Source organism: Corvus kubaryi, unplaced genomic scaffold, assembly GCF_017639235.1.
Source record: "Corvus kubaryi isolate FWS band 111438036 unplaced genomic scaffold, C.kubaryi_AGA036_p1.0 37387, whole genome shotgun sequence".
In the NCBI taxonomy this organism is placed as follows: domain Eukaryota; kingdom Metazoa; phylum Chordata; class Aves; order Passeriformes; family Corvidae; genus Corvus; species Corvus kubaryi.
In genome coordinates this window covers 12,511,357-12,523,674 of record NW_024581129.1, presented here as the reverse complement: position 1 = coordinate 12,523,674, position 12,318 = coordinate 12,511,357, and the positions used below count along the sequence as shown (strand labels likewise).

At 40.3% G+C, this 12,318-nt stretch overlaps 1 protein-coding gene across 13 annotated transcripts in view; it reads left to right on the top strand.

Moving 5' to 3' along the window:
• The window catches only part of RBFOX1 (RNA binding fox-1 homolog 1), a 1,110,759-nt gene that overhangs the window by 118,406 nt on the left and 980,035 nt on the right, over window positions 1-12,318 (top strand). For all 13 annotated transcript variants that reach the window (XM_042037784.1, XM_042037778.1, XM_042037788.1 and 10 more), the window contains exon 2: window positions 5,137-5,196. In XM_042037784.1, coding sequence (XP_041893718.1) covers window positions 5,137-5,196 — 60 coding nt within the window. The remainder of the gene's footprint in view (window positions 1-5,136; window positions 5,197-12,318) is intronic.

Here is a 12,318-nt window from a genome sequence, read left to right as displayed (position 1 = left end):
ATCCTTGGCTTGTGATAGTGGGATTTCACAGAGAAGTTTGCATTAAATAGGATTCAGGACCATGGATTTAAAAAATGAAATATTCTTTTATATCCAAAAATAAATGATTTTTCTGTGACTTTATATTTTCCAATTTATTTCTACATAACCTTTGATTCACTGAGTGTTATCTGTTGGAAAAGGGCAGCATTCCTTTTTGCTAGTATATCATCATAGGGGAATCATTATACTCTATAAATATATGAATATATTAGACTTGATTAAATTATATTTTGATTATTTGGTGAAATGCTGTCTTCCAGATAAAGCTGAATACATGCAAAGACTATAAATATAAAAAACGGATCCACATTACAGTGCTAATTATGAACTATGAAATGGGGGTACTGTTGAGTAGTCCCTGCTCTAAATGACAGAGTTGGGGTTGGTTTTCTCTCTGTGTGCAATAGGAATGTATTTATGTAGAACAAGAAGTGAAACCCCTCAATAATTCCAGGTTCACCCATGCAATAAATGATGGGAAGGGCTTGGACACCACCTACTACTGTCCACCAGTTTTAGAGAGAATTCTGCTGCTGTGACATGTATGCCTGGAGAAACCTGTGGGCTGTTCCATATCCTGGAGCAGAGCTGTGGTATAGATCTCTGTTAGGGAAGCCAAAATCTGTTCCTGGTTTAAATGGTTCCTATGTTAGACCATTTTCTGTAAATTGATTTCAATTTGCTCTCTGCTCAGCCTTGTGGATCCTTATGTTCTCAGCCCTTTTCAAAAGCCTTCAAAGCACTGTTTTACTTTCATTAGAGAAGTCTTTCAGGAATGTGGAGTCCCCTTTCCAGAATATCTGTATATTTGCTTCATTCAGGAACTTCTGCTGCTTGGGTATTTATTGCCCAGACTGTCTTCTGCTGGGGGAGCCAGAGGAAGAAAAAAAAAACCTGTCAGGAACTTTGCATGTAATGAGGTACCAGCACTGCTGTGACTTGGACATGGGAAAGGAAAAATAGTTGTATTCACCTTCTAGGAAAGAAGTACCACAGTGGGGAGGAATACAGTGACCAGACCACTCAGTCCTGGGGCTTTAGAGCTTTTCCATTACAGCCCAGAAATGTTACAGAGCTCAAGGCAAACTTTTCAGGAGAAGGGCATGAATGTCCAACCCCTTTAGGGAAATCAAATGCAGTCCTATGCTACAATGGGAGCACATTAAGTATACTTAAAAGAAAGATTGGGCAGTTTTTGACCAAAAGAGAAATGGATTTCCACTTAAAAGTTTTTCCTCCGTGGAAGCAGGTGAGAATTTTTCAAGTTTTTTCCCTTTTCTGAATTCTAGGATAGGGAAAAAACACCGTCACTCTCTTTCCTATTTCCAGTCTTTGCCATTCCACTCTGCTTTCCAATAGAAGGGAAGATTTCTTGTTGCTAATACTATTTTTTTTTTTTTGTCTTTTTCTCCCTCTCTGAAGCTCATGCTTGAGGCTACCCACACTTCATGGATCTAAGTGCTCCCAATGCAGAGCTGAGACTCCCTGGATGTCCCCAAAACCTTACAAGGCACAGGCTCCTTGCAGAACCAGATCCCTACACGCTCCAGGCTCCCCTGGCTTTATTTTCTGTTGTAAAGCCTTGTGCTTATGTTGAAAAGGTGTGATGAGGAGGGACCTGTTCTGAATCTTTTTTCCCAGCTCCAGTTGGTACCCTGCAAATCAGCTGTACTGTACCATACAGCACCCTGATTTATGTGAGACATCACGTATTGATGCCTTTATAGACAGCAACTTAGTGTTTCAGAGGAGTCTGCATGTTACAAAAAGGGCAGCAGGTGTTATTTAGACTAAATTGACCTTGAAATTGATTTCTTTATTTTATGACTTACTGAGGGGAGATTAATACTTTTTTTTTTCCTGCAGCCTGAAACAATTTACATGGTAATAGAAGGCATAGTCAGTCAAATAAATTGCTGGAAGCAGTGGTATTCCAAGAAAGAAAATATGGATCTTACTTGCATTGATTCTTTCTATCCTCAGGGAGTAGCTAAGACTTTTAACACTGGGGAAGGACTGCCAAAATTTATTTTTCCCATTAAAGGCAGAAGAATGGATAGTAATGTCTGTTAGCTGACATTTACTCTAAACTTTCTGTTTGAGGGGTGGGGAGTAGGCTGTGCCTCATATAAAATTTAGGGAGCGTTTTATTGCTATTTCTTGATTTCTCTAAGGGCAGATGGATAGTAATGGCAATCATAAGAAACTTCTGGAAAGCCTGGCATGGCCACAGCACAGCTGCCCTTGGTAACAGAACAGACCCTGAAAATAAAATAGCCTGTAAATGGTTGTTGCAATTCCACCTTCGAGTACCAAGTAGAAATCACCTCAAAATACAAATGTTAATGGAAACAAGAGACCCAAAAGACATTACCTGGAGGAGGCACTGATAGGAACATGAAGTGTAGCTCTACAGGAGGGAGAAAGTTTTTGTTTGTTTTGCTGCTGCAGTGCTGAAACTGTGTAATTTCCATTTTCCTGTAGCCTCCAAGACAAGTGCATGATTTGTCAGTGGCACAATACTTTGCATAACGTGAACATGTACGAGATATTATTATGACACATTATCTGAAAATGAGTGCAAAAGCAACTCCACAAACCAATTTTTTGTTTGCTATAAATACAGAAATGGTGTAGAGGAAAGTGTCTTATATGTGAAAATTATTATGATGAGAATTAATCTCCTTTGTCTATCAGAGAGCTGCCCCTGAGTGCTGCTGTTGCAGCTGTAGTGAGGGAATGGTTATTTCAGCCTCTGTGATACAGGAGGAGGGTGTTTGGTGGATCCCAGTCCGAGCATCTGGAATTACTGGGGAAGGGATTTGGGCTCTTGCTAACAGGCTTAGATTAGTCTGGATTGTTGTTGGAATTCTCTGCCTCCTAAAAACAACCTCGACCTGAGGAGTTTTGCTATTTCGCTTTTATTTTCTGGTTCAATGTCCCTGGATTTTCTCAGGTTGTAAGTGAGTTATTAATAGGGAGCACACCATGCGCTTCCCAAGGAGGTGTCCCACATGCAGCCTTGGCCTAGAGCTGTTTATTAATTTGTTGCTGGTTCACAGAGCTGTGCAACGCTTAGAAATTTAGCTGGGTTGGGGGGAAAAAACAAGTATATTTGCAAAATAGCTGCTTAAAATGTCATATTTATTTGGATCTCGGGGCACTGCCTTCTGGAAAAGAGTTGTGTGAAACGAAATGTGTTGTCTCTCTGTCTGCCTGCCTCTCCTAGGGAGTTTCCCAAGAGGAACAGCCCTGCAAAAAGGTGAGTTTGGATTCCCACAGTCCTTCCTGAGCACTGTGAAGCTGTGATCCCGGGGAAGTCGTGCAGCCTGAGGAGCTCTGGAACCAGAGCATCCTGCTGGGAAGGGAGGGGAAGGCAACGGGCGTGGAATACAAATAGCTGCACATCCATCCTGCTGCAGCCCCGTGCACGGTGTGCTCACAGGTGTGCACAGCAAAGCAGGGACAGGCAAATGGCTCTGGGGGCAGCCGTGACAGAGGAGCTCAGGTGAAGGGACAGAAGGGAGGACAGTGACATGAGTAAACTTGAAGAAAACCTGAAAAAGCAGCAAATACGCAGCTGCTCAGTGGCACAGCAGTGGGTAAGGGTGTGGAGGCACTCTTAAATCATCCAGGGGGTGGAAAAGAGAAGGTTTGCTTTGATGTTGGTCTCAGTTTGCAGCTTCTCAGTGGCCAACAGTGACTGCTGTGCTTTGTGGGAAGCATGGACCACAGGGGTTTGTATGTGAGGTGATTTGATGGTAGTTTGGCATCTATTTACACCTAGTAAAGTCTGTTTGTTGGCAGCTCCTATGAAGGAGTTGGTGTTTACAATAGATAAATTGAATGGACAGTGCGGGATACTCTATACAATTCAGAGGCTGGGAGATGCTCAGGGTGAAGGAGTGGAGAATTACTGCCCTGAAATATGATCTGTCTATTGGGTCATAGCACATCTCCTATAAATAAAGGATCTAGAATCTTAATATATGGAGGCATACTTGATGATGATAATTAAAAGAAGTTCATAGCAGTTAGTCTTTGCTGTCTTGGACACAATGGCCTCAATTTCAGCTTATCAGACTTTAATTCCCAAACATTAGGAGGAACTGTGTAGCTTGGCTTGCCATGTAAATCTGACCTTTATTGATAGGAATGGCATGACAAGAGGAGGCCAGACCTGGGAGACCTTTTCAAAATATAAATATGAGTGTAATGGCTGTATTCATTAGGGAAGAGGCAAAAAATTTAGCCTGCTAACTCTTTCTAACATATCCTTTTAAAATCAGAACTGTTTTAATTACTGGCCTGAGTCTTGTACTGGTATTTGTTGCACCTGTATTTAAGCACTGCGGCACTTCTATCACCTATTAAAAACTCCTCTAAGCCCTTGTTTCTATATTGCAGTAACAGCAGAGTACTCAGCTTATTCTCATGCCCAAGCCCCAGATTGCTTTGTGACTTGTGGAATGCCAGCTGGGATGTAGGAGAAGCTTCCTGAGGGATAGAAAATGAGGGATTTTATATTACTTTAGGGTGGACCTAGATGTAGATCTGACACAAAGAATGGTGAGCCAGCATAGCCATGGGCCTAACTCCTGCACAGCCTGTGCTGCAGGGGTTTGGATCAACATTTACGGGGCTGTTGCTAAGCAGGAAAAGAAGTCAAGGTCCCTCTAATGGAACAGAAAATCATTTATCATAAGATGCTGAGAGAATTTTGAGTGGTTGAGAAACTGTCACCCAAATTTCATGTGGAGGCTGTGTGGGCCTGGTTCAGGAAGTGTAATGTAAAGTTTCTGAAAGGCAGTAGCTGTATCATCATCCTGTCCTTCCCACCCTACTGCCTTCTAAAAGAGAGATCAGGCTGCTGGCTTTCTTGGGGGTCATTATGGTAAAACCAAAAAAGTGGGTAATTTAGTCAAAAGGGTCTAAGGCACAAGATGAATGGCAATGAAAATCTCCATAATCAAATGTTTTACTAATGGCTCCTCTGCGTCTAATCACAGTGGTGCTCAATGTTGGTCTTTATTCCTGATATGTAAAGTGCCAACTATTATGTTTAATCTGACTATATTTTTCCCCTCTTTTCAGGACTATAAATCTGATGTTATGACTCTGGTTTCCAGTGCCAAGAACAGTCCTCAAGGTCCAGTAAGTAAAGCATTTTACTGAAGAGATTAGATTTTGTAACTGAGTTTAGATCTTCTTTTAAATTGTTTCGGTCATCAATCACTGGCACTAACTCTTTCCTGTGACACCTTCCTGCTTTTGAAGTGACTGCACTTGAATTGGCTTAAATGCTCTTTAATATGTGAATATATAGAACAGGGAATATCTGTTTTACCAAAGAGAGGCAAACTGATTAGAATTGTTGCAGTTATGTTCATTAAGAGCCCCGTGGCTCTCTCGTGTGCTACAAACTGTCTCGTCTCCATGCACAGACTGGCCTCCAGGCTGTGTCTCACTGTTGTGCAGAGAGGGGATAAAATCTGGGGGAATGGGAGGGTGGGGTACAACTGCAAACCCCTCTGGAATTCCATACTGTAGTGAGGAGAGCAGATACAAAAAAAGAAAGCAGAAATTGGGGTGAGTTTGGAGCCATGCAAGAGACAAGCACTCACAAGGGCAAGGCCACTGTTGGCTTGGAAACTGAGCAGGGCTGGACCAAAAGAGAACAACCTTATCCTGGCTTAAAGGCTGGATATCACCTAACCTGTGTCTGTGCTGCATACTTCATTTTCTAAATAATATCATATTTTGTCAGGAAATGTGTCCCATAAGCCAAACTTATGCTGAGGTGTTAACAGACCTGATTTACAGAGGTGCTGGTGATACTCAACACTGTCTGATGTCACGAAGAGTTAGTCATCCGTTGCAGTCAAGTTCCTTTAATCTTTTTTTTGTCTCTCTAAACCAGGAATATTGTGCTACAGTTCCTTTCCAAGTGCCTCTCCTTGGAGAGTGCCAGGAATTGGAATTATGTCACTCTATGAACACTTAGTTTGGGTATTTCTCCCCCCTCTTTTTCTGATTATCTAAGCTGTATCCCCTCAGACTCGAGGTTGTAGGAGTGTGGATTTATGCCAGAATAAGGAAATAGTCAGTATTTCAAATGTTTGGCAACCCCTTTTTCCCTGTTTGCAGGCATGATTAATGCTGTTTTAAACATGAACATCCATCATTAACAGTTCCCTGAAAGGAGGAGGTGGTTGGACTCTCTCCAAATGAGCACTGTCTTGCAGTTGGAAATCTCTGGCTTCTGAAACTGCTTAGTCACACCAACGGAAATACAAAAATATCTTGAAAAGTGAAAACGTATACAAGAGATTTTTAGCTTCTCTGATGATTTGACAGAATCCTTTTTTTATCCCATATAGTAGGTTTTGGAAGAATATCGTTCAATAATTCTTCCTGCACTGGCGCTTCCTGCTGGAACATATGCAAAGTCAAGCCTTTCTGTTAGTTTGTCAAAAGTTAACTTGCGGAATGATGTTCTGAGAGGTGGAGGTTTATTTTTAGAAGCTTGGTTTTTTTGTGCTTCATATATTTGCATTGAAATTAGGTTTGTGTCAGTTAAAAACAAATTTTTTGAAGAATGATGTAGTGTTTTTCCTGGCTGAATGTGTTCTCTAAACTAGAAAATGTTTTTACAAGTGCAGAACAAGATTTGATGAACACTTGCCATTTTGTACTGAGAGGGTGGGGGCTTTACTGAATTTCTTTGTCAAACTCACCCAGGGAGTCCTCTTCTTTTTCTTTTTCTTTTTCTTTTTCTTTTTCTTTTTCTTTTTCTTTTTTTCGTGACTGAATCCTTTTGTTGTCTGTAAGAAAGTGTCCTCAGATTTCGAGGTAGTGACTTAACAAACAAGATTTCATTTGTCTTCCTTGAGCTTTAGTAGCTTAGACTTTAATTATTTTTTACTTATTTTTGGGTGATGGAAAGAGTTCTAAAGGCACGTTTATCAATACATTTTGATGTACTGAAGAGGTTTGTGATGGAAAGAGGAAAAGGTTTCCTGTTTTCCATGATATTTCTTATGCCACGCTACAATGGCATAAAAATAATGAGTTAGGAGTTGAGCTTATTGCTCTTGAAATTACACTGTCTCTGTTGTTGCTTGGAAAATTGTTTGTTGTGATGGATGGGAAGGAATACATAGATTTTTCAAGTGTGTTGCCAGATCATTGCTTATAGAACAGTCTGGTAATAAAAGGAGAGTTGACAGATGAGAATTCAAATGGACCTGAGAACAAATTATTGAATAATGCCCCAGTTCCAGAGCCTGAAAGGCTTATTTCCAGGTGGATTTTTCTTTTAAATAATTGTTGGCTGCTTTTCCTGCTCTTAGTGACAGATCCTATATGAAAGTCTAATGCAGCTCAATCTCAGGCTGAATTCACATCTGTGTTACATTCCTGAGACTGCACTGAAAGGGCTGGAGACACTGTGGTATAAAAGAGCAGTGGGGAATCAGATCTATCAAACTCCATGTTTCCCGATAGCTATAGCTGCTTAATAGATTGTTTGTTAAATAATTCAAGATGTTTTCATTAAGCTGAGTGATTGAGTCTTTTAAAGCCTTTCTTTTGTTCTTAAATCTCATCAGGCAGCTGGTTGTACCTGCAGAGCTCAGAAAAATGTAACTGAAGGAATTATTATTGGAAGCTTTAGGAAGTTGTAAAATTACTGGCTGCCAGACTCTGGAGGGATGGATTTGGGCTGGATCCTTGGATTTCTGTCCCTTTTTCTTATGGCTTCCTCTAAGTGCTTCACTCTTCTATCTGCAGCTTCACAGTCTTAGGCTGCTTTAAATTCTCCTTCCTGCATATTAAAGGTTTATGTTTTCTAAAGTGCCTTTGCTTTTCCCCCATTTCCATTTCTCCAACTCTTGTCTATATATTGATATTTGATAACAAATATTATGTACTGTTTTTTAATCAAGAAATGTTGAGAAAAGGTAGTGGGAGTAAAATAGGACTCTTCAGGATAATTCAGGAGGGACAATAATGATTTTTGCTGAGAAATAAAATTGCTGCAAGAATTGCTGCCTGTGATCTGAATAGAAATGTGATAGTACCTGAAATTACTTCATCTCTGCTGCTGCTTCAGGAAGGATATCTATTAGCTGGGGATAATGGCTTGCAAAAAAAAAAGTGGATTTCTTTAAATTTCAGATTCCTATTGAATGGAATGTATCTTAGCATTCTTAAAAAAAAAAAAAAAATTAATGAATCTGTCACTACCAGCGAGAGAACAATAGAACTGAAAGCAAAAATAACTCTTCCCTGAGCATCATCACAGAGCATTTGGATAATGGGTTAGGTGGGAGGGGAGAGTCTTAGCATACTGGAGAGAGGGGAATGTGCACTGTGCAGGTATCTCAAATAGTAACATAGAGCTGATCTAACTTGTGCCAATAAAACAATAAATATGGGAAAGATCTGGCTACATTTGTTTTTATTTCTCAAAATAATTTATAGAACTACTGAAAAATCAAGGAAATTCTTTACAGCTCTATCATGAGGATCAGAGAGTGGTTTATGATGAATGGAATACAGCATGAGGGGAAAATTTTACCTGAGATGCTTATTGTGGGAAGATTTTGTAAAGTTTTCCATCACATTACTGATTTGAGAATCCAGGCACATGAAATGCAGTGCTGTATTAATGCACAGCAGAGGGGAGCAGTCAGAAGCAGGTAGAGAGTCCTGAGTTTTGTTCCTTCCATCTCCATCTCCTTGGATGGTGCAGTGTTTTGCTCCCTATTAATGCTCATGGCTGTGTGTTTTTATCCCAGCAGACGAATTGGTCCAATGGCTGGAGCTTGCAGCCATTATTCCATAAATTATGGATAATATTTTCATATTATCTGGAAATGTCTCCTTGAAAATACCCCAGTATCATTTAGATGACGAGTCAGTGTTACTATTACTGATTGCACAGGGAAAATCCTCAAATTATAAACGTTACTTAGTGATGAATGAAATTAAGACAAACCAGTTATTCTTAGATGCAAACTCCTGTAATATATTGACCCTTTTTCCCTCTGCCATCAGTCTATACTTGTGTGTTGTTATTAAATCAGATGCTGAGTGTTGTTTACTTGGCTTAACCTTGCCTGGAGTGGTAATGGTGTGGTGTCTACAGAGCTGGAGCTGATTTATTATTCTTAGAGAAGCAGATCTCCAGGACAAGTTGACACTGGTGGAGATTTTGAGTTTTTCATTGATTAAAATCAAGTTAGGTGTCATCTTTTCTGGCAGGAGAGATGAAACTAAGAAACTGCCCTGTTCTCGCAGCCTTCCTTCACTTCACCATCAGATTCTTCTGTGTTTGTGCTTTAGCCAAGGAGGTATAAGACTAAATAAAATAAGAATAAACAATTTCCAATAGCAGAAATTTCCTGCTAACAAGCAGGTGAATCCAGAGAGCTGCTGAAATGCCAGGTATGGTTTGATAAAAGATCCTTGAATCTCCTTGAATACTTGTGGTTTTGGTGTAGAAAGAAAAGCTGGCTCAACACAGAGACACAAGATCTTTCTAAAGAAGAAATGAGCTTCTTTTAAAAGGAATTGCAGAAAAAAACCAAAGGAGAAAAACCAAATGCCTTTGCTGCTGTTAGTAATCAAATTTTGGTACTTCTAAATACTGGAATGTAGTAGACTTTCAGGGAGGGCCTTGTGAGCATACTCACAATCTAAGAATAAATGAATGGAGATGAAAAAAAAGCAGGAAAAGGCTGTGTCTTCATCAGAATTGTCTAAAAGCTGTGCAGAAGTTGATGTTTTTCACTGCTAGCAGTACTAAATTGGTTGTAGGGTGGACTGTGCTCCCAGGATGGATACAAGACTGTAACAAACAGGGTCTAAAAATACATTTCATACAGCAGTTCTGGAAATCTCTGCTTCCATCATCCAAGTGAAACTAAAGGGAAAGTGATAATTTTGCCTTGATTGTCCTTTGAATCTTAGTTTTCAGTCAGGATTTGTGAACATGTGCTATTGGGAAAAATATGAATATTGATTTGCATAAATGTTTGTGCAGCAAGGCTCTTAACCATTGTGTAGCTGCCCATCAAACCAGTTCTGTTTAGCTGTGGTGTGGGAATCACATACCATTCATTTTGATGCTTTTATCAGTCTTAGAGGCAAATAAATCAATGCACCATTAATATGAAAAGTGTTTATTGTTCAGTTAATATATTTTTTTTTCTGGTTTTCTTTTGCATTTTACCCATATTAACAGTGTTTGTAAAGTACTGATACCCAGGATTTAAAAAGAAAAGAAAACCAAGCAAACACAAAATTAGAAAACCTGCTTCTAGAATCCAGCAATAGAGACTTTTGAGAATTCTGATGGACGAGGGATATAAATTAGACAGTCACCCCTGCCAATGGTCCCTCTGAACTGCCCTTTAGTGGCAGTGCTGTCATTTGTACAAATGCAGTGTGGTGCGTTTTTAAGAGCCAATTGATGGGTATAAATTTTCTGAATTCCAGCAGGACAGGATGTGTGGGGCATGAGGGACAAGCCAGGGTTTCCTGTGCTGCGGAGAGCCGAGGTCTCAGCAGGCTCCGAGGGCTGGTCCCGGGAGGTGCCAGCAGCGATGAGCTCGGCGGCTCAAAGCGCGATGCCAAGATGCCATCTAGTGATGGAAGCTGTGCTTCCCGGGCCGGGCACAGACCGGCTCTCCTGCCTCTTCTGGAGGGCTGCTCCTCAGAGCAGAAATTCCATGTCCGTGTCACTCAGAAGTTGTTTTTTTTTTCTGGAAAAGTGTTTTGCACTAGATTCAACTTGTGCTGTTCGAAACGTGGCACCCTGGTATCAGTGCCTTGGCTCTGGGTTTGCTGTGCCAGGGCAGGCACTGCCACTGCTGCCTCCCAGCTCACCCAGGCTCTCTGGTAAGCCTAAATTGTGCTTCTTGGTGAATTTGGTGCAGTAGTGCTCTCACCAGGCAGAGAGGAGATGTAATGATGGTAGAAGAGAAGCTTTTTTGAAAATAGAACATTTAATTTTTTTCTTTTTAAAAAACCTAGGTTAATTCAAACTTGTGATTATTTGCATGACTTTTTCTGTTCTTTATTGAAAGAAAGATGGATTTATTGATTTATTTTTAAATTTCTGCTTAAAAATATCAGGTGCATAAAATGTCTGTGATTTATTGTTGGGAAAGTTTTTTTACTTTTAGTAGGAAAGCACCAGTTTGGCAGAGACTGAAATGAGCTACCATGGGCAGCCATCTGTGGTTTTTGCTGGTAATAATATGTGGTTTTCTTGGAGGGAGTCAAATCTGGGAAAATCATGTCTGAGGCAGTTTAATTTTGCTCCAGAACTAATTCGTTGTGGGTTAGGTGGGAGTGTGCAGTGGCAACATCCTCTTGGCCATATTAGCACGAGTATGGAGGAAGATATTCCTGTCTGTATAAATGCCAAATGATACCAGGTTTTACAAGATAGAATTTTGGCATGTGAGAGTTCAAGTCAGCAAAGTCCAGCACATCTCAGATTCCTCTGGAAAATGGCTGTAATCACCCTCTCCTTATTTACTTACCAGAGAACAGAATGTTCTGATTCTCACTGCACTTCTCCAAAAGAGCAAGTGTGTACAGATGGGGAGATGGCTGAAGGGGTGATTGGATAAGTGTCCTCACATCACAGAGCACTTGGATATTCTTCATGTGAAGCATGTGAACAGTCTGCTGGGGAAAGGTCAAAGCAGAGATGAGCACTGTTCAGAGATGAGCATTTGAGCAGCTCTCAGCCCCAGAACCAGGATTTGTGGGTATTTGTGTGTTTAAATAGACTCATTGGAGTTTGGATTTTTGAAACATAAATGCAAATTAAGTGCAAAAATTAAAACAATTTGCAATTACCACACGTGGAGATTCTGGCAGTCTGACTGTATTAAGGGTGAGGACCAAACAGCTGAAAATAGTGTGATATTGATCTCTTCCCTTAGCTGTTTGTGTAGTTCCACAGGAGCAGTGAAGGAAGTGTTTGTGTTGAGGGATAGATTTGCTTCTGAGGAGATGGCAAAACATCCATTTAATGCAGAATACTATTTTTAAAAAAAGCAGGAAGAAATAAGCTCCCCAAATCAATCTGTAGCATTGATGCTTTTAAAAAAGGAAGGGGTCACTAGAGTAATTGAAGCAATTGCAAATTCTGCCTGTTGTTCATCAGTGTTTTCCAGTTTACATCCTAAGAAAACTGCCAGTAGTCTCCTGCCTAAGTAAGGTGGAAAGTGTTGTTAAGAGCACAACAGTGGTTGT